The following is a 23,147-nucleotide window of genomic DNA, read 5'->3' as shown; positions in this document are numbered from 1 at the left end:
TGATGACAAACAATAGAGTCTTACTTCCCAAAATCTACAAACAGGACTGTCCAGACAGATCCATTTGTTCTAATGATATCATCTTCTGCTGGAGGGATTCCGAAATGTCTGCATTCTTCCTCAACTGAGCATTCCTTGCATTCGTGGTTGACAGAGCTGTCAGCCACGTCCATTGTGCTGCAGGGTTCCCAAGCGGAATATGAGTTGCTGTTCCTGCAACTTTGGGGTGGCATCATTTGTGGCACTGCAGGAGGCCCATGTTCAGTTTGGTTATGACTTTTGAGGAATGGATGGTCCCTTTGAGATTGAAATTGGAGAAAGATTTCAGGATTTTTTCATGTTCTTGTCTTTCTGTTATGCCCCTAGGAAAAAAGCAATGAAAGTGCCGTTAATGTTTTGCACGGCGAGCTGCTGCATACTAACCGGTCTCACACCATTACCATCACCTTGCCCTTGTGAAGGCAGATATGGATAAGGTTCTCAAAGCTGATAGAAGATTGAAACCACTCTAATCCTGTGACGATGGTAAGTTTCCCTTCTTTAAAAAAAAATGCTTGCAGCTGAATTCGCATAATATAGAGCACAGTGGCTCTGGTTAACACCACTGTCTCAATTCCACCCTTTGGTGACTTTCTGTGTGGAGTTTGCACTTTCTCTGTGTGCCTGCATGGGTTTTCTCCGGGTGCTCGAGTTTGCTCCCACAGTCAAAAGATGTGCAAGGTCGGTGGATTGGCCGTGCTAAATTTCCCAAGGTGTTCAGTGATGTGTAGGTTAGGTGAGTTATAGGTGGATGGGTCTGGGTGGGATGCTGTGAGGGGCAGTGTGGACATGTTGGGCTGACCGACCTGTTTCCACACTGTAAGGGTTCTCTGATTCATGATTCCATGATTTTACTGAGCGCAAAGGTACAATATTGACTCGTCATATTTGTCTCACCTCTTTACACATTGATAAGAAAGCTTTAATGTCAGTTTCTATGCATTTGCAACTTGTCTGCTGTCTCTGACAAGGCTGACGATATCTCCTTCTCTAATGCACATCCCCTGTCCCCCAACACTGAGAGGTGACACTTGCTTTTCATTTAGTACAATAAAAAAAACAATAGCCTCCATATTACATCCAGCGGCTTCTCTTAACACTCACACACTGTTCTTTTTTTCTTCCAGGTATTGACCACCCATCATTTCTAATTCCTCATCTCATCTCTCTCTCATGCGCTCTCTCTCTCTCTCTCTCTCATGCACTCTCTCTCTCTCTCATGCGCTCTCTCTCTCTCTCTCTCTCTCTCTCTCTCTCTCTCTCTCTCCCTCTGTCTCTCTCTCTCTGTCTCTCTCTCTCTCTGTCTTTATCTCTCCTCTCCCTGTTCTCCCCCATCACTTCACTCACAGGCACCAACAGAGGTTCACAGTCACACTATGTTGCACATGCATATTCTGTCCCTCATGCACAAACACACTACACACACACAAAAAAAAGTCAGGAACACAGTCTCTCACGAACACACTCTGTCACATTCTCACTCATTCATACTCCATACCGTCACACAGTCGTACACGGTCTTGCACACATTCTGTGGCACACTTGCATGCACTGTTGCAGGATCTTTTGCCAATGCTCTCACTCTCAAGTACACACATACTACCACAAATCTCTCCCTCACACACTTCGGTTTGCAAATTCACTTGCTGTCAAGCTCACTCACACTTACAGACACACTCACTCCCTCATGCATGCTGTAACACTCCCTTCTTGTGCTAACTCCCTTTCACACACTCTCAAGCACAGTCACTGGCACACACATTCTGTCGTGCGCACACACACACTTTCATGCACTGTCTTTGCACTCTTGAGCACAATCATATGCTCACCTCTCTCTTGCACACAGTCAATTTGATTTGAGTCAGAGATAATGGGAGCTGCAGATGCTGGAGAATCCAAGATAATAAAATGTGAGGCTGGATGAACACAGCAGGCTGTGATGAAGCACAGCATCTCTGATGAAGGGTCTTGGCCCGAAACGTCAGCTTTTGTGCTCCTGAGATGCTGCTTGGCCTGCTGTGTTCATCCAGCCTCACATTTTATTATCTTGATTTGAGTCATAATTGTCACATGTGCCCAGGTACAGTGTAAAGTTTTCTTCTGCATGCAGTATAGACAGGTATATCAAACAAAGCGCATTAGTGAAACGGAACATAGTGACAGCTACAGAGAAGATGCACAGAGAGCAAGATCAAAATTAGATTTAAGCTTTTCAGTGTCCTATTCAGATGTCCAATAACAGCAGTGAAGAAGCTGTTCTTGAATCTTTTCACGCATGTATACAAACTTTTTTTACATCTTCCCTTCCGAAAAAGGGAGAAGAGAGTGTAATTGGCGGGTGAGAAGGGCCTTTGATTATGTCAGTTTCTTTCCCGAGGCAGCGGGAAGTAGAGGTGGAATCAACGAATGGAAGGCTGGTTTGCATGATGGACTATGCTGTGTTCATGACTCTGCAGTTTCTTGTGATCTTAGGAAGAGCTGTTGCCAAACCATGCTGTGACATGCATCCAGATAGGATGCTTTCTCTGGTACATGAATGAAAGTTGACCTTGTGGACACTCCAAATTACCTTAGCCTGCTGGGGAAATAGAGACATTTGGTGTGCTTTTTTGCCCATTGCGACGATCTGGGTGGACCAGGAGAGATTGTTGGTGATCGACACTCTCAACTATCTCCACCTCAGCAACATCTCTCTCAGTGTCTGATGCAGGCGCTCACACACTCACATTCTGTCACCTATTCTGTCTGTCTGTCTCTCCCTCTCTCCCTCATCGCCCATCTCTCTGTCTCGCTCTCTCTCTCTCTGTCTCGCGCTCTCTCTCTCTCGCTCTCGCGCTCTCTCTCTCTCGCTCTCTCTCTCGCGCTGTCTCTCTCTCTCGCGCTGTCTCTCTCTCGCGCTGTCTCTCTCTCTCGCGCTGTCTCTCTCTCTCGCGCTGTCTCTCTCTCTCGCGCGCTCTCTCTTCCTCCCCCACCCCCCAACCTCTCTGGCTCTCTCTCTCTCTCTCTCTCCCTCTCCCTCTCTCTCTCTCTCTCTCTCTCTCTCTCTTTTTCTCACACACCAACTCATTGCTCAGTATTCCATGGTATCTGAATTTGTGAGGGGTAGGTCATGCCTTACAAACCTTATCGAGTTTTTTGAGGATGTGACTAGTAAGGTTGATGAGGGTCAAGCTGTGGATGTGGTGTATATGGACTTCAGTAAGGCATTTGATAAGGTTCCCCATGGAAGGCTCATTCAGAAGGTCAGGAGGAATGGGATACAGGGGAACTTAGCTGCTTGGATACAGAATTGGCTGGCCAACAGAAGACAGCGAGTGGTAGTAGAAGGAAAATATTCTGCCTGGAAGTCAGTGGTGAGTGGGGTTCCACAGGGCTCTGTCCTTGGGCCTCTACTGTTTGTAATTTTTATTAATGACTTGGACGAGGGAATTGAAGGATGGGTCAGCAAGTTTGCAGACGACACAAAGGTCGGAGGTGTCGTTGACAGTGTAGAGGGCTGTTGTAGGCTGCAGCGGGACATTGACAGGATGCAGAGATGGGCTGAGAGGTGGCAGATGGAGTTCAACCTGGATAAATGCGAGGTGATGCATTTTGGAAGGTCGAATTTGAAAGCTGAGTACAGGATTAAGGATAGGATTCTTGGCAGCGTGGAGGAACAGAGGGATCTTGGTGTGCAGATACATAGATCCCTTAAAATGGCCACCCAAGTGGACAGGGTTGTTAAGAAAGCATATGGTGTTTTGGCTTTCATTAACAGGGGGATTGAGTTTAAGAGTCGTGAGATCTTGTTGCAGCTCTATAAAACTTTGGTTAGACCGCACTTGGAATACTGCGTCCAGTTCTGGGCGCCCTATTATAGGAAAGATGTGGATGCTTTGGAGAGGGTTCAGAGGAGGTTTACCAGGATGCTGCCTGGACTGGAGGGCTTATCTTATGAAGAGAGGTTGACTGAGCTCGGTCTCTTTTCATTGGAGAAAAGGAGGAGGAGAGGGGACCTAATTGAGGTATACAAGATAATGAGAGGCATAGATAGAGTCGATAGCCAGAGACTATTTCCCAGGGCAGAAATGGCTAGCACGAGGGGTCATAGTTTTAAGCTGGTTGGTGGAAAGTATAGAGGGGATGTCAGAGGCAGGTTCTTTACGCAGAGAGTTGTGAGAGCATGGAATGCGTTGCCAGCAGCAGTTGTGGAAGCAAGGTCATTGGGGTCATTTAAGAGACTGCTGGACATGCATATGGTCACAGAAATTTGAGGGTGCATCCATGAGGATCAATGGTCGGCACAACATTGTGGGCTGAAGGGCCTGTTCTGTGCTGTACTGTTCTATGTTCTATGTTCTATGTTCTATGAATTGTTGGAAGAATTAACTTAGACTGAGCGTGGATTTTCTCCCAAATTAGTTATGACAAAGCAGAACCAATTCTGCCTGGAAGAAGAAAGGCAGGAGCCATAATAATTAGGGATTGTTTTGCTAGAGGAACCGTGCTGTGATATGCATCCAGATAGGATGCTTTCTGTGGTACATCAATGAAAGTTGCCCTTGTGGGCACACGCAATTGCCTTAGCCTCCTGTGAAGTAGAGACAACGGTGTGCTTTTTTGCTCATTGCGATGATGTGGATGGACCAGTGAACTAATCTAAGCCCATCCCCCTACACGATCCCATTATCATCCATATGCTTATCCGAGGACTGTTGAAATGCCCCGAATGTGGCTGAGCTAACTGCATTGTCAGGCAGGGGGTTCCACATCCTTACCACTCTCTGAGTAAAGAACCTGCCTCTGATATCTATCTCAAATCTATTATCCCTCACTGTTAAGCTGTGCCCCCGAATACAAGCTGACGTCATCATCCTCGGAAAAAGACCCACACTGTCCACCCTGTCTCATCCACTGATCATCTTGTATGTCTCTATTAAATCCCCTCTGAACCACCTTCTCTCCAATGAGTACAGACCCAAGTCCCTCAGCCTTTCTTCAGAAGACCTTCACTCCGGACCAGGCAACATCTCCTCTGCACCTTTTCCAATGCTTCCACATCCTTCCTGTAATGGGGCGACCAGAACTGTACGCAATATTCCAAATGAGACCGCACCAGTTTTTTGGACAGTTGCTCTGGATCTCAATCCCACTGCCAATAAAACCTAAAACACCGGAAGCCGCCTTCACAGCACTATCAACCTGGATGGCAATTTTCAGGGATCGACATAGATGGACACCCTCTGCACAGCAACACTACCAAGAATCTTTCCATTGACCCAATATTCTGCCTTCCTATTATTCATCCCAAAGTGAATCACCTCACATTTATCCGCATTGAACTCCATCTGCCACCTTTCTGCCCAATTCTGCAGTTCATCCAAGTCTACCTGTCACCTGCAACATTCTTCCACATTGTCCACCACTCCACCGACTTGAGTGTCATCTGCAAACTTACTAACCGATCTACCAATGCCTCCGTCCAAGTCATTTATTAAAATGACAAACAGCAGTGGTCCCAAAACAGATCCTTGAGACAAACCAGAAGTCACCAGACTCCAGGCTGAATATTTTCTATCAAACACCAATGGTTGCCGCCTTAGCCAAAGCCAGTTTCTAATCCAACCTGCTAAATCTCCCTCAATCCCATGTCTCCATGTTTTCTCCAATAGCCTACCATGTGGAACCTTATCGAAGGCTTTACTGAAGTCCATGTCCACCACGTCAACTGCCCGACCCTCATCCACGTGCTTGCTCACCTTCCAAAATTACTCAATGAGGCTTGTGAGACACGACCTGCCCTTGACAAATCCATGTCGACTATCTCCCATCAAATTGGTGCTTGCTCGATGACTATAAATCCTATCTCTTATAATCCTTTCCAAAACTTTTCCTGCAACAGACGGAAGGCTCACTGGGTTTATAATTACCTGGGTCATCTCTACTGCCCTCTTTGAACAAGGGCACAACATTTGCAACCCTCCAGCCTTCTGGTACTAAACCTGTAGACAATGAGGATTCAAAGATCAAGGCCAAAGGCTCCGTCACCACCTCCGTAGCCTCCCAGAGAATCTGAAAGTTTCGAAGGATGCTGCGTTGTATCCGGAGGTTGGTGGGGTGGTACGTTAGGACGAGGGAGACTTTGTTTTGGTTGTTGTTGCGGGGTGGGGTGAGAGGGATTTGTTGCAGGAAATGCTGGAGACACGGTCGAGGGCGTTATCAACCACAGAGCGGGGCAAGTTGTGGTCCTTGAAAAATGAGGACATCTGAGATATACGGGAATAGAATACCTCATCCTGTGAGTGCAGATGCAGAGGCAAAGGAATGGGGAATAGGGGATGAATTGTTGCAGGAATATGGTGGGAGGAGGTGTAATCTTGGTAGCTGTGGGAATTGGTGGAGTTGAAATAGATATTTGTTTCTCAGTGGTTGGAAATAGAGTGGTCCAGGTAGGAGAGAGAGGTATCAGAGATTGTCCAGGTTAACTTCAAGTTCGGGAGGAAGGTGTTGGTGAAGTGGATGAACTGTTCGAGCCCCTTGTGGGAACACGAGGCGGTGCCGATACAGTCATCAATGTAACGGAGGAAGAGGTGGGGTTGAGGGCCAGTGTAGGTACGGAAGAGGGAGCGTTCCATGTAACCTACAAAGAGGCAGGCATAGCTTGGGCCCATTTGGCTACCCTGGCCACCCTCTTTGTCTGTAGGAAGTGGGAGGAATTGAAAGAGAAACTGTTGAGGGTTGTTCAAGGACCGGAACTTACCCCTCCTCAGTGGTCAAAAACACCCTCGACCGTGTCACCCGCGTTTCCCACAACTCATCCCTCTCACCCGCACCCCATAATAACTACCAAAACAGTGTCCTCGTTGCCCTCACGTACCACCCCACCAACATCTGGATTCAATGCGTCGTCCTCCGACCCTTCTGCCATCCGCAATCCGACCCCACCACCAAAGACGTTTTTCCCACCACCCTTAGGTGACCCCCTTATCCGCTCCACACTCCCCTCTAGCACTCCCGACACCCAGCACTTTTCCCTGCATATCCATAAATGTTGTCATCAAAACGTTTAAAATTCACTGGTCCCGATACCTCCCCCCCATCCCAGGCCCCAGGAAGAATTTCCTCAGCAAACAGATGTTTACCTGCACATCTGCTAATGTGGGAGACTGTATCCACTGTTGCCATTGTGGCCCCCTCTACATCGGGGAAACCAAACAGGTTTGGGGACCGCTTCGCCTGTGCTCAGTTTGCACTAAAGAACTGCACCTCCCAGTCGTGAACTGTTTCGACTCTCCCTACCAATCCTCAGGTAACATGTCCATCCTGGGCCTCCTGCAGTGCCACAACGATGCCACCTGAAGGTTGCAGGAGCAGCACCTCATATTGCGCTTGGGAACCCTGCACTCCATGGTATCAATGTGGACTTCACAAGCTTCAAAATCACCCCTCCCCTTCCCGCATCCCAAAACCAGCCCACCTATCCCATCCTGCCACCTCAAACCCCACCCCCATTACCTGCCTCCTAACCTCTTCCCGCCCCGGAGACCTGTTCGTCCTCCCCGGACTGACCTCTCCCCTCCCTACCTCCCCACCTACATTCACCTCTGCTGGCTCCATCCCCACCTCTTTAACTTGTCTGTCTCCTCTCCACCTATCTTCTCCTCTATCCATCTTTGATCCGCCTCCCCCTCTCTCACTATTTATTTCAGAACTCTCTCCCCCTCCCCCTTTTCTGATGAAAGGTCTCGGCCCAACATGTCAGCTTTTGTGCTCCTCAGATGCTGCTTGGCCTGCTGTGTTCATCCAGCTGCACACTTTGTTATCTCTACATCTCTTAACAACCTCAATAAGTGAGTTCGAGAGCGAACTATGCAGGGTAGACTTTGGGTTTATCATTCTAACTTGCCAGTCCTGAAAGATGAAAGTTGGTTTGTGTTGGATGTTTGTCTCATAGCTACGAAAGATACACTGAAAGGATTTTTCAAATCTTTTGTTGAGAATTGTACCCATTTAGTCACTAATCCTTTTCCTTTTTTCAAGCTTCCTTGGTAGTGACAAATTTCAAATATCTGCGGAATTTTATTTGGCTTTGTATTGGTTCTCTGTGATTCTCTGTTCATGGCTCCACGACCTGCTAGCTAATTACAGAATTTATCATTGATGTGCTTCAGTCTTATATATCCCAATTTCAGGAGAAAGTCCAGAGAGACCTTTTAAAGGAAAGGGGTTTAGAAAGAAAATCTATCGATCAAAATCATGAACAGTTGATAAATTATTTGCAGACGACACAAAGGTCGGAGGTGTCGTTGACAGTGTAGAGGGCTGTTGTAGGCTGCAGCGGGACATTGACAGGATGCAGAGATGGGCTGAGAGGTGGCAGATGGAGTTCAACCTGGATAAATGCGAGGTGATGCATTTTGGAAGGTCGAATTTGAAAGCTGAGTACAGGATTAAGGATAGGATTCTTGGCAGCGTGGAGGAACAGAGGGATCTTGGTGTGCAGATACATAGATCCCTTAAAATGGCCACCCAAGTGGACAGGGTTGTTAAGAAAGCATATGGTGTTTTGGCTTTCATTAACAGGGGGATTGAGTTTAAGAGTCGTGAGATCTTGTTGCAGCTCTATAAAACTTTGGTTAGACCGCACTTGGAATACTGCGTCCAGTTCTGGGCGCCCTATTATAGGAAAGATGTGGATGCTTTGGAGAGGGTTCAGAGGAGGTTTACCAGGATGCTGCCTGGACTGGAGGGCTTATCTTATGAAGAGAGGTTGACTGAGCTCGGTCTCTTTTCATTGGAGAAAAGGAGGAGGAGAGGTGACCTAATTGAGGTATACAAGATAATGAGAGGCATGGATAGAGTTGATAGCCAGAGACTATTTCCCAGGGCAGAAATGGCTAGCATGAGGGGTCATAGTTTTAAGCTGGTTGGTGGAAAGTATAGAGGGGATGTCAGAGGCAGGTTCTTTACGCAGAGAGTTGTGAGAGCATGGAATGCGTTGCCAGCAGCAGTTGTGGAAGCAAGGTCATTGGGGTCATTTAAGAGACTGCTGGACATGCATATGGTCACAGAAATTTGAGGGTGCATCCATGAGGATCAATGGTCGGCACAACATTGTGGGCTGAAGGGCCTGTTCTGTGCTGTACTGTTCTATGTTCTATGTTCTATGTTCTATTTGCACTTCATATTTCCAGAACCTACCCCGGAAGAGAGAGCCCAGAGAATTGCCAAAGCTGTCCGCAAACAGTCAACAGAAGTGAAGGAAAATTGGGAGCAATTGAAAACCCGTGCGAGCAACTGGCAGAAACAGGTGGAAAAGGCGTTGGAGAAACTTCAAGAACTGCAGAAAGCGCTGGATGATCTTGAGGCTCATGTGATAACAGCTGAGGGGGTCCACACTGATTGGCAACCTGTGGGTGACCTGCTTATTGACTCATTGCAGGATCACATTGATAAAACCACAGTAAGTGCAATTACATTACACTTCACTTATGAACAGATGTAACCAGAATGTTGTATCGAGACGATCAGTAATATGAGTATTCAGTAATATTGATTGAATGGTTGTTAACTGAATTTGCAAATTAAAAGTTAGTTGAGCATGCCTTCTGATGATATCACAACATGAATATCAGTATAATTGAGGATTCTATTAGTCAGTGACATCAGCTGAGTTATCTGCTTGTTGCCATGTTATCAGGGTTAAAGGTAAAGTCTTAGCACGCCATTTGGCGACTCCTTAGAGAGAGACAACTGGTTATGATTTAACCTGAAGATCACCACGCCTCAGGCAAGTAGAGCGGTTGAGGCGAAGACCCTTTGTGGTAAGCTCACTGGTGTGGCAATTGAGCCCTCTCTGCAGGGCATCACTCTGCATCACAAACCAACTGAATTTGAATAGAGTTTCGGATTGGAGAGCAATCCATGCAATTATTTTTTTTAATGAATGTTTCTCACTGGGACTCTCTCACCGGCAAACTTTTTAAAAGCCAGCTCAGCCATACAGGCGAGATCAGTTCCTGATCTCAGCTGAATTTTTTGACCTGGGGTGGGTCAGCGTTAGGAGTTCAGTGATTGGAATGAATTCTCATGAAGTTAGCGAGAGGGATACTACACGTGAATAGATCGATGTTTTGAGAAGAGGATGAGATATGAGCAAAAGTTTAATTGATGTGGAAGACCAGCCGCAATCATCATCGACGGTGGAGCAGGCTTGAGCGGCCATGCAACATTGTGCTGCCGCTATTTGACTTGTTCTGTGGAAAGGAAGGAAAATGGTCCAAGTGTCAAAAATGATGAAGACCACATCATTCTACAACCTCAAAATTTGATTGTGTTCAGCATATTATCACTCCTGGTACCCCTAAATCCTGGTCTATCATCTCAGCAGCTCGACTCTGCCCATAAGCTGGTTAAATGTGACATTTTTGAGGGATCTTCCCAAGTCTGAAAATCATTTTTGTTTTTGTAGAATCAGAGTTGGCCAGTGTGGAAGGAGGTCGTTTGGCATATCATAGCTCTTTGAAGTAACTCCCCAATTCGTCCCCCTCTGCTTGGCAATGACTTGAACCACTTATAAAATCTCTTTAATGGAGGGAAACTTTGAAGGCGTCTGAAAGGAGTATTCACAATCCCAGAATACAACTGAGCCTTATTAAGTTGTTAGTTCTGACGGTCAAGAGCTTGATGAAACAGGATTGTTTTAAAAAGTGCCTTAAAAGAGAAAACGTACAGAGGCTAAGAGGTGTAGGAAGTTAGCGAGTTTTGAGAAGATTTGTTGCTCGGGTTGAGGTTCGGGATGTGAGTTTGCTCGCTGAAGGTGTAGGAAGTCTCTTCTTGGGTTTGAAGCCGACACAATTAAATGTTTGGCAACTAGTAGTGGGCCGTTTAAAATCAAGAGTGGGCAAGAGGACATAATTAGACGAGTGCAGATATCCTGAAGTATAGTTGGACTGGTGGAGATTACGAAAATAGCGATAGGCATAGCCAAGGAACGATTTGTAAACAAAAATGAGAATTTAATAAAATTACTGTTAATAGTATCAGTCAGGTAGAAAGTACAGAGAAGAGGATTTGGTTCAAGGTGAGACTCGGGCAGTGGAGTTTTAGACGACGTCAAGTTTTCAATGGGCAAATGTGGGACTCCAACAGGGAATGCATTGGAATTGTCAGGTCCAGAAGTGAAGTAGTTCCAGATGAAGGTTTCACTGCTAATGAGCCAAGACAAGAGACAGGTAGGCAGAATTGAAAAGATGTAAAGAGACAGCTTTAGGGATTGCATGAATGTGTGGTCGGACGTTCATCATGGGATAAACAAGATGCCAAGGTTGTGCTGAGACAAGCGTAATATTACATTGTTGCCAAGGCGGAGTAATGCAATCAGTAGGTAGTGAATAGAGATTGGTGTGGGGACCACAAAGTGGTCTTCCCAGTTTTAAATTGTTATCTCTACATAGTTGCGCAACTTAATGTTCTGTTCAAAAGGCATTACTGACAAGGAAACAGAAGTTAGCCATTTGTTTACTTGTCAATATATCTTGATTTTTCCACCATGTTCTCCAGTTAATAACACAAGATGTGCACTGTACGAACTGAACTGTTCAAACCTTAAAAGGAGATGTTAAAATTGTGGAATATAAAGTTAAATTTATTTCTTTGAAAATTTGAATAAATTACATGAAGGTTTGACCAAGACTGCAAGGAATTAGATGGAACATGAGATGAATAAAACAAGCAGTAGTAAGGTGGTATTAGCTGGACGTTCCTGAAGAAAGAGAACGCAGCCAACCTTTCTTCCATCAGGGGGATTAATTGTGTGGTGTCAGACACAGTCGATTCAATCATTCCTTCTGTCTTTACTGTCTGACTGGACTGTGGTTGTAATATTTCCTTTTTTAAACGCTCAAGGTTAGACATACTTCACTTGACATTCTCATTTTATAAATTTTAAGAAGTTGACTTATTGTCAAGTCACGGTAGGATTGAAGACACATTCTGTAAGTGTTTGAAGTCAGAAGTCACATGACACCAGCTTATCGTCCAACAGGTTCATTTGAAATCACACAAGCTTTTGGAGTGCAGCCCCTTCATCAGGTGCAGTTCGTGAGGTGACCACAGAGAGACACAGCTTATAAGCAGAGAGATCAAAAGATCATAGAATTGGCGTGAGTGGAGTGTCAGATAATAACTCTATACAGGTGACCAAGAGTGTTAGAGGCAAGTAAAGCGTTTATAAAGTCCATGTCAGTGCTGTGTTGTCATGATAATCAGGCAGCGCAACAGGAATGTACAAAAGGTGGCATCTCAGGTCAGACTCTGACTTGTAGTTTCGAGGCTTGTGTTCAGAATCTGTCTTAGAGTTTTAACCTTTATTTCAAAAGCAAGAATTTATAAGATACCACACTGACTGTAACGACAAGTTGTGTGTTTCTTCAACAAAATATCTGCAAACAAACAAACATCCTGGATGAAGACTTATTATCTGACACTCCACTCACACCAGTTGTATGATGTTTTGATCTGTCTGCTTATCAATTGTGTGCCTGTGTGTTTACCTCCCTGACCGCACCTGATGAAGGGACTGCACTCCCAAAGCTTGTGTGATTTCAAATAAACCTGTCAGATTATAACCTGATGTCATGTGAGCTCTGACTTTGTCTATCCTAGTCCAACACCAGCACCTCCACATTATAACTGTTTGGAACCAAGTCAGTGCAACAGGTACATATCGAACATTTGACTTCGGAAGAATGCCTCGTGCTGAAAAATTCATTAATAACAAAGGATTTCTTCATTGTACCATCTATCGTAACATGCTGCGTCTCACAGTCATAATGAAAGGATGGCCACTTCAATTTCACAGGGCCAAGAACAGTTATGGACATTTTTAGCATGGGAGGAGGCCATTCAACCTATTTTATCTGTCCCAGCTCTCTCCCAGCACAAGAAAATTAATCCTTCTCTCGAACTCATTCCACATATTTCACAGAATTGAAATATATAGGTACATATTCAGGAGATTTTAACATCAAGTGAGCAGTTCTCGCACTTCACCTCGTCACTAAAAATGGAAAATGTGACTTACAAAGAGTGGGTCTTTATTTTGTTCTGTTTTGATGATGAAGCAGATGCAAGTCCAAGTGCTGGAACTGGCCTCTTGAACTTACCAACTGTTCAACGTGTATGAAATGATTTCTGTGTGCATCTACTAAAAGCAGTTTTATGGAAGGAAAAGGTACCAAAGAAGATTTGGTGTATTGTGCTTGATGCTATTATACGCCAACCTGTGAAAACAGAACTCTACGACTGAGTGTTGAGTTCTGAGAGGGGGCTATCTTGTTTGAATTTACATTGCTAAGCCGAGGCCTATTTTCCCAACAGCAAAATTGGTAATCCAGCAAGAAATGGAAATTTCTCACATTTGTTGGCTGTAAGTGTCTGTTTAAAGTTTCCTTATGTACAGGTGCTTAACCTGCTTTTCCAGTTGGAACATTTGTTGTGCCAATGAAAATTTTTTGAATGGTTTCACCTCCAGTTTTCCTGTTTATACATATTTGGTATTTTTTCAGGGTAAGGACTATCTGCAAAATCTGAGATTGGGTTTTGAAAGACAGCAGCCTTTGTTTTGGAGAGATAATGGGAACTGCAGATGCTGGAGAACGCGAGATAACACCGTGTGGAACTGGATGAAGACAGCAGGCCAAGCAGCATCTCAGGAGCACAAAAGCTGACGTTTCGGGCCGAGAACCTTCTTCAGAAAATGGGGAGGGGGTGCGGGTTCTGGAATAAATAGGGAGAGAGGGGGAGGCGGATGGAAGATGGATGGAGGAGAAGATAGGTGGAGAGGAGAGTATGGGTAGGGAGGCAGGGAGGGGATAGGTCAGTCTGGGGAGGCCGGACAGGTCAAGGGAGCGGGATGAGGGGAAATAGGGGTGCGGCATGAGGTGGGAGGGGGGATGGGTGAGAGGAAGAATAGGTTAGGGAGGCAGGGACGAGCTGGGCTGGTTTTGGGATGCAGTGGGAGGACAGGAGATTTGGAAGCTTGTGAAATCCACACTGATACCATTGGGCTGCAGGGTTCCCAAGCAGAATATGAGTTGCTGTTCCTGCAACCTTCGGGTGGCGTCATTATGGCACTGCAGGAGGTCCAGATTGGACATGTCCTCTCAGGAATGGGAGGGGGAGTTGAAATGGTTCGTGACTGGGAGGTGCAGTTGTTTATTGCAAACTGAGCGTAGGTGTTCTGAAAAGTGGTCCCCAAGCCTCTGCATCGTTTCCCCAATGTGGAGGAAGCCACAACGGGGACAGCGGATGTTTTGGATATTTCTTAAGCATTGATTTTCATTCAGAGTTGGTTGGATTTTGCTGAAGCAATAGACATAACTCACTATGACATAGACAATGTCAGAGTTAATGTTTCGCGTCCTGTGACCCTTCCTCAGATCTCACTCTTCACTGATGCTGCCAGACCTGCTGAGCTTTTCCAGCAACTTCTGCTTTTGTTGCTGATTTACAGTGCCCACAGTTAGAACATAGAACATAGAACAGTACAGCACAGAAAAGGCCCATCAGCCCACAATGTTGTGCCGACCATTGATCCTCATGTATGCCCCCTCAAATTTCTGTGACCATATACATGTCCAGCAGTCTCTTAAATGACCCCAATGACCTTGCTTCCACAACTGCTGCTGGCAACGCATTCCATGCTCTCACAACTCTCTGCGTAAAGAACCTGCCTCTGACATCCCCTCTCTACTTTCCACCAACCAGCTTAAAACTATGACCCCTCGTGCTAGCCATTTCTGCCCTGGGAAATAGTCTCTGGCTTTCAACTCTATCTATGCCTCTCATTATCTTGTATACCTCAATTAGGTCCCCTCTCCTCCTCCTTTTCTCCAATGAAAAGAGACCGAGCTCAGTCAACCTCTCTTCATAAGATAAGCCCTCCAGTCCAGGCAGCATCCTGGTAAACCACCTCTGAACCCTCTCCAAAGCATCCACATCTTTCCTATAATAGGGCGCCCAGAACTGGACGCAGTATTCCAAGTGCGGTCTAACCAAAGTTTTATATAGCTGCAACAAGATCTCACGACTCTTCAACTCAATCCCCCTGTTAGTGAAAGCCAAAACACCATATGCTTTCTTAACAACCCTGTCCACTTGGGTGGCCATTTTAAGGGATCTATGTATCTGCACACCAAGATCCCTCTGTTCCCCCACGCTGCCAAGAATCCTATCCTTAATCCTGTACTCAGCTTTCAAATTCGACCTTCCAAAATGCATCACCTCGCATTTATCAAGGTTGAACTCCATCTGCCACCTCTCAGCCCATCTCTGCATCCTGTCAATGTCCCGCTGCAGCCTACAGCAGCCCTCTACACTGTCAACGACACCTCCGACCTTTGTGTCGTCTGCAAACTTGCTGACCCATCCTTCAATTCCCTCGTCCAAGTCATTAATAAAAATTACAAACAGTAGAGGCCCAAGGACAGAGCCCTGTGGAACTCCATTCACCACTGACTTCCAGGCAGAATCTTTTCCTTCTACTACCACTCGCTGTCTTCTGTTGGCCAGCCAATTCTGTATCCAAGCAGCTAAGTTCCCCTGTATCCCATTCCTCCTGACCTTCTGAATGAGCCTACCATGGGGAACCTTATCAAATGCCTTACTGAAGTCCATATACACCACATCCACAGCTCGACCCTCATCAACTTTTCTAGTCACATCCTCAAAACCTCGATAAGGTTTGTAAGGCATGACCTACCCCTCACAAAGCCGTGTTGACTGTATTTGATCAAGCCATGCTCTTCCAGATGGTCATAAATCTTATCCCTCAGAATCCTTTCTAACAACTTGCAGACGACAGACGTGAGACTTACCGGTCTATAATTGCCAGGGATTTCCCTATTTCCTTTCTTGAAGAGACGAATTACATTTGCCTCTCTCCAGTCCTCAGGTACGACTCCAGTGGAGAGCGAGGATGCAAAGATCTTCGCAAGTGGCGAAGCAATTGCATTTCTCGCTTCCCAAAGCAGCCGAGGACAAATCTGATCCGGGCCTGGCGACTTGTCAATCTTAATGTTTGACAAAATTTTCAGCACATCAGCTTCGTCTATCTCTATCCATTCCAGCATGCACACCTGCTCTTCAAAGGTTTCATTCACTACAAAGTTGGTTTCTTTCGTAAAGACAGAAGCAAAAAACTCATTTAGGGCTTCCCCTACCTCCTCAGGCTCCACACACAAGTTCCCTCTGCCATCCCTGATCGGCCCTATGACGCAGGCAAAACTCTATCTCTGCAGGAAGCATGATGCTGTGTTCTCAAACTTACCTGCCTTTTTGTCATATAATATTGTCTTTTTAGGACAGAAGTGGCTTTTTTTTGTTTGCTTTGACTTGTGCACATACTTTCTATGCATGTTAAAATTCTACACCTTTTCAGTTCACTGCAGTGCTGCATAATGAAGACTTGGAACAATTTTTTTTTTATAAAGTAGAAAATCAGTGTGGTTTGTTTTCCAAAATGTGATGTGTAAGTGCAACACTTAACAGTGTGTTCATCAAACTATTGTTTCCTTTGATCTTTGTGTTGCAGAAATTTCTAGAATCATTTCATCTCTATTTTTCTTGATATATTTCGCAGCTTTCCTGGAGCAAGTCTGGTTTCCTTCGGATGAGACGACTTTCAGACATACTCCCTTTATTATGAGATTTAATTGCGGTAAAATGAGGAGGATTTTTATTCACTGAGACACACATGGCTATATGTTTAAAGCATTGGAAAATGCGTTCTGTTCGGACTGTCATGTTATCTGGTGTTTGTACCAGGCTTTCCGATTAAATGCAAGTGATTAAGGATGCTAATGATGCCACATGTTATTACAAGAGGAAATGAACATACAAGTCAGGATTTTATGCCACATTTATACATAGCATATACCATGCAGCATGGATGCAGTGACTGAGTGAAATGGGATGCAGTGACTGAGTGAAATGGGATGCAGTGACTGAGTGAAATGGGATGCAGTGACTGAGTGAAATAGGGATGCAGTGTCGGAGGGAAATCGGGATGCAGTGACTGAGACAAATGGGATGCACTGACAGATGGAAATGGGATACAGTGCCTCAGTGAAATGCTCACAACGAATTGTCCCCTCCAGTCCTGACCCGCTCTCAGCAACTTGCCCCCTCCGTCCTGCCCCGCTCACAGCGACTTTCCCCATCCGTCCTGACCCGCTGACAGCGAATTGTCCCCTCCGTTCTGACCCACTCGCAGCGACCTGCCCCTACAGTCGTGACCCGCTCACACCGACTAGCGCCTGCAGTCCTGACCCGCTCACACCGACGAGCGCCTGCAGTCCTGACCCGCTCACAGTGACTCGCCCCTGCAGTCCTGACCTGCTCACAGCGACTTCTCTCTGCAGACCTGACCCACTCACAGCGAATTACCCCTGCAGTCCTGACCCGCTCATTGCGACTTGCCCCTGCAGTCCTGACCCCCTCTCAGCGACTCGCCCCTTCAGTCCTGTCCCAATCACAAGGACTTGCCCTCTCCATCCTTACCCGCTCACAGCGACTTGCCCCCTCAGTCCTCAGCCCCTCACAGCGACTTGCCACCTCAGTCTTGACCCACTCACAGCGACCTCCCCCCTCTGTCCTGACCCCCTCACAGCAACCTGCCCCCTCCGTGCTGACCCCCTCACAGCAACCTGCCCCCTTCGTGCTGACCCGCTCACAGTGACTTGCCCCTGCAGTCCTGGCCCCGACACAGTGACCTGCCCCCTCACTCCTGACCCGCTCAACATTGAGGAAACCAAGCAGAGGCTTGGGGACCGCTTTGCAGAACACCTCCAAACGGTTCGCAACAAACAACTGCACCTCCCAGTCGCGAACCATTTTAACTCCCCCTCCCATTCCTTGGACGACATGTCCATCATGGGCCTCCTGCAGTGCCACAATAATGCCACCCGAAGGTTGCAAGAACAGCAACTCATAATCCGCTTTGGAACCCTGCAACCCAATGGTATCAATGTGGACTTCACAAGCTTCAAAAACTCCCCCTCCCCAACTGCATCCCAAAACCAGCCCAGTTCTTCCCCTCCCGCGACTGCATCACAAAACCAGCCCAGCCATTCCCTTCCCCCGACACCAGCCCAGCCGTTCCCTTCCCCCGACTGCTTCCCAAAACCAGCCCAGCCTGTCTCCGCCTCCTTAACCTGTTGTTCCTCTCACCCATCCCTTCCTCCCACCTCAAGCCACACCTCCATTTCCTACCTACCACCTCATCCTGCCTCCTTGACCTGTCCATCTTCCCTGGACTGAACTATCCCCTCCCTACCTACTCACCTGTACTCTCCTCTCTACCTATCTTGTTTTCTCTCCATCTTCGGTCCGCATCCCCCCCTCTCCCTATTTATTCCAGTTCCCTCTCCCATCCCCGTCTCTGATGAAGGGTCCAGGCCCGAAATGTCAGCTTTTTTGCTCCTGAGATGCTGCTTGGCCTGCTGTGTTCATCCAGCTCCGCACTTTGTTATCTTGGATTCTCCAGCATCTGCAGTTCCCATTATCAGTGGCATTTTCCTCTTCATCAAAGTTTGTGCAAAAGCAACACGATATGGGGCGACACGGTAGCTCAGCGGTTAGCACTGCAGCCTCACAGCACTGGGGACCCAGGTTCAATTCCAGCCTCAGGCAACTGTCTGTGTGGAATTTGCACCTTGTCCCTGTGTCTGCGTGGGTTTCCTCCAGGTGTTTCAGTCTCGTCCCACAGTCCAAAGATGTGCACGCTAGGTGGATTGGCCTTGCTAAATTGCCCATAGTGTTCAGGGGCGTGGGTCTGGATGGGATGCTCCAAGGTTTGGTGTGCACTTGTGGGGCCAAAGGGCCTGTTTCCACACTGTAGGGAATCTAAACAATCCTGTTCCGACACCTCCATGTTATAACCCTGCTGATCACTGCACACAGAGATGTTTGATAACAAAAGGATAACAATAATATTCAAACCCAGTGCTGGAAATGTAATTTAAATGAGTATTTGAAATACAGAGGCCAGTGTCGATCTTCAATTCAACTTTTATTTACAAATGATCTGTCTTCAACTTTAGCACTGCCTCATTCAGAGATAGTTGCCAGGGTGTCAGCGTCTCTGACCCTCACACTTCTTATCTGTCAGCCAGGGCTCCCTGATTTGGGCTGTTCATATGGAGCAATCAGTCAACTCTCATTCTGAGAGGTTCAACTGGCCGACCTGGTCACAAACCAGTGCGGTGTGTTCATCGAAAATCAAACATGTACTAGAAAGGTACCATTACATACTAGTGTAAAGGAAGGCATGACGCTAAACTGGGGAGAGAAGGGAACTGCTAATTGGGGGTGGCCCAGAGAGTAGAAGAAAATCGAATGGGAAGATGACCATTTGAGACTGAGGGAGAGAGATGTAATTGCCTGAATGAGGCATTGCAATTGCGAAATGGATTTTTGTGTGTACACCATGTTCAGTTTCCCCGATCTGTGCTCCTCTTTAAATCATTAGTATCTGAAATTTCTGTATCATTTCCAAATGCTCTGTCTCTAATGTTATGCTGTTGGAATTGGTTGAACTGCAGAGATATCATTTATTTGCACAAATGTGTTCAGTGAAATGAGTTGCATGCTATATATGTATTATTCTTCCTGATTCTATTGTACGCATACAAATTAAAGTTAGTTCCACTTTTGAAGAACAAACTGTTTTTAGATGTATGATGTATCTCATTTGCCTGCCACTTAGTCTTGTTGATGAGTTGTGTTTCTGTTTTGTGAAGAAATATGAATGAGCTGGACCACTAATGGCAATGCCCAATGTGGTGATGTTCCAACATTGCAGCTGGAAGGTGGGGCGGGGAGGGGGATGGGTTTCACAGAACTATTGCAGACGGAAATGGAGAGACAGGTGATGTATGTGGCAGCACCGAGACAGTGAGGAGAATGAAATGCAGCCTGAAGGGGAATCTGGCTGTATTCTCAAAGGCACGGGCTGAATGGAAGAGGACAGAGGATTCACTGAGAGGAACAGAAGATCAGACTAGACTGATTGTGAAACAGGCAATAATCATTGGCAAGTTACTGATAGGAGGGTGAATCAATCGGGCTCACTTTAAGACTGTTTACAGTTACCATATAGTTTCTGGGAGATGTGCAGATCAGGCCAGGCTCATATAGAAACGCTTCCCCGAGTAATTAACATGGAGACCCCACTGGGAAAGAGTGAGGGGTTGGCCGTCCTGCTTCCACTGCTGCTGGTCATGTCCAGGCCAGTCACTCTGGCCAGAGACTTCAGCTGCATCATCGGCACGAATGAACAATATGGAGGGTATGACAGTGAACTGGACTCGACGTCCAGATTTCTGATGGAAACGGTTGAAGTTGCCAAGCTGCATAACATCTTCAGCACCCCTGCAGACTGAGCACAGAGTAGAAACACCTGGTCATAGCCAGATGTGTCTATACACCCATTGGACAGATTTCCTGTTTGCGCCCACACGTCCTCGATCATATCCATTGAAGTCAAGCCGGTGTTCTTCTCTGACTACTGCCTCCTGCTGGCTGACTGTCACCTACAGGATGACCAGTGGGCTGGCAAGGGAACATGGAAGCTGAATGTGAAACTGTTGACCCCAGAAAAATCATTAAGAAGCTCAAAAGAGAGCACACAGGTTGGAGAAGGATGAAGACCCTTTTTGCACTTGGTGGGAGGCAGTCAAAGGGAACATCAAGAAGTTCTTTGTCCTGAAAAGTGTTCAGAAGATGAGAGAGAGTTGGGCAAAACTGTTCAAACTCCAGAAACCCGTGCAAAACCTACTCTTACTACAGACAATCGGGTCAATGTCGCCGAGGAGCCCCAGGAGGTGTCGAGGCAGCAAGCCCCACTCTCTGCCTCGGAGGCCTCCAAGATAATCTTGCTGTTCAGGGTCTGCACTGTGCAGCAAGAGATCATAACAGTCAGAGACAGACAGCACTTAAACAGACCGTTTGGTCCAACTTGTTCATGCTGACTCGATATCCTAAATAAATGTAGTCCCATTTGCCAGGATTTGGCCCATATCCCTCTAAACTCTTCCTATTCATTTTCCCATTCAGATGGCTTTTAAATGTTGAAATTGTACCAGCTTCTCGTCCCCTCTCTTGCAGCTCATTGCACGCATGCACCACCCTCTGCATGAAAATAATGTACCTGAAATCCCTTTTAGATCTTTCCCCTGTCACTTTAAACCTATGCCCTTCAGTTATGGACTCTCCCACCCCAGGGAAAAGACAATGTCTATAAACCCTATCCATGCCTCTCATGCGGTTACCAATCTCTATCAGGTCATCCCTCAGCCTTTGATGCTCCAGGGAAAATAGCCCCAGTCTGTTCAGCCTCGTCCTTTAGCTTTAACCCTCCAACCCAGTCACCATCCTTGTAAATCTTTTCTGAATCCTTTCCGGTTTCACAACATCTTTCCGACAGCAGGGAGACTGGAATTAGAAACAGTATTCCAATGGAGGCCTAATCAGTGTCCTTTACAGCTGCATGTGACCGAATGAGATGTGTTCACATTCCTTCTTGAAGAGGCTAAAGGAGAGCCTTGTGCTCAGTAGCCTGAAGGATGAACAGAGCTCGATAAGTTTGTCTCAATCTGACATCCTGAAGCTCAGCAAATCCTTTTAAGCCAGTCCCTATGACACTATGCCCACAGACAGTGCCGTGACTCCCAGTCATTCCTGTCCTCGATCCTGGGGGTCTTTGACAACACCAAGCAGGGGAGCCTGGACTGACCATTATCTCTGGATGAGCTGGGGAAGGCCTTCGAGTCCTTAGAAAAGAATAAAACTGTGGGAGGTGATGCCTTTCCAGCTGAGTTGTATTCAGCTCTTTGGGGGTTGAGTGGCCAGGGCCTGCTGGAGCTTGGTGTTGTCAGGATGTCAGATTGAGACAAACGTATCGAGCTCTGCTCATCCTTCAGGCTGCTGGAGCTGTACGACAGTATGCTTCTGTCAGGTACTATGCGCAAATCCATGAGGAATGGTATCATCACCCTGACCTACAAGTGGAAGGGAGTGAGGGAGGAAGTTAGAAATCAGCGACCAAGATAATTGGCGAATGTAGCCTACAAAATCCTGTCTCAGTCATGTGTAACTGGGTCAGGTCTGCTCTGCGATTGGTGATTGACCCTGACCAAACCTGTGCTGCAGCGGACAGGACGATCTCTGAGAGCCTCGCTCTCCTAGGGATACGATCACTAGCAGGCAGAACAGAGGGGTGGATACCTGCCTCATCAGCCTGGACCAAGAGAAGGCCTTTGGCAGGATATTGCATACCAACATGTGGGATGTGCTTTATAAAATGGGCTTTGGGGAGAGAATCTGCAATTGGGCCCGACAGATCTACACCGACATCATTCGCGCAGTCTCAATCTGCGTATGGGAATCACAGAGCTTACCCATCAGATCCAGGGTCTGGCAGGGCTGCCCACTCTATCGAGCCCTTTGCTGAGTCCATCAGTAAGGATGTGAGCCTGAGAGGTGTGATTATTCCAGGTAGAGCGGGCCTGCAGGTCAAAGCGTCCCTGTAAGATAACGATGTCACCAATCTCTGCTCAGCCCCAGTGTCAGTGCGCAGGTTCATGAGCAGCTGTGACCCTTTCAAACTGGCCTCGGGAGCCACGGTCAATCGAGACAAGAGTGAGGCCATGTTCTTTGGGATCTGGCCTGAATGATCCTTCATTCCCTTCGCCGTCAGGGCAGATTACCCAAAAGTGCTGGGCACACAGTTCAGAGAGCCTGGGGCGTGCAGAAAGCCTTGGGAGGTGAGGGGTAGGTCATGCCATACAAACCTTATCGAGTTTTTTGAGGATGTGACTAGAAAGGTTGATGAGGGTCGAGCTGTGGATGTGGTGTATGTGGACTTCAGTAAGGCATTTGATAAGGTTCCCCATGGTAGGCTCATTCAGAAGGTCAGGAGGAATGGGATACAGGGAAACTTAGCTGCTTGGATACAGAATTGGCTGGCCAACAGAAGACAGCAAGTGGTAGTGGAAGGAAAATATTCTGCCTGGAAGTCAGTGGTGAGTGGAGTTCCACAGGGCTCTGTCCTTGGGCCTCTACTGTTT

At 46.7% G+C, this 23,147-nt stretch overlaps 1 protein-coding gene across 4 annotated transcripts in view; it reads left to right on the top strand.

Moving 5' to 3' along the window:
* The window catches only part of LOC132207862 (uncharacterized), a 226,958-nt gene extending 207,215 nt beyond the window's left edge, over window positions 1–19,743 (top strand). For all 4 annotated transcript variants that reach the window (XM_059643696.1, XM_059643698.1, XM_059643697.1 and 1 more), the window contains 3 exons: window positions 367–525; window positions 9,213–9,481; window positions 13,587–19,743. In XM_059643696.1, the coding sequence (XP_059499679.1) occupies window positions 17,122–18,339 (1,218 nt within the window). In that variant the 5' untranslated portion in view covers window positions 367–525; window positions 9,213–9,481; window positions 13,587–17,121 and the 3' untranslated portion in view covers window positions 18,340–19,743. The remainder of the gene's footprint in view (window positions 1–366; window positions 526–9,212; window positions 9,482–13,586) is intronic.
* The last annotated feature ends 3,404 nt before the right edge of the window (window positions 19,744–23,147 follow it).

Source organism: Stegostoma tigrinum, unplaced genomic scaffold, assembly GCF_030684315.1.
Source record: "Stegostoma tigrinum isolate sSteTig4 unplaced genomic scaffold, sSteTig4.hap1 scaffold_181, whole genome shotgun sequence".
NCBI classification, from domain to species: Eukaryota; Metazoa; Chordata; class Chondrichthyes; order Orectolobiformes; family Stegostomatidae; genus Stegostoma; species Stegostoma tigrinum.
The sequence above is the reverse complement of the archived record's forward strand: the minus strand, read 5'-3'. Positions and strand labels throughout refer to the sequence as shown.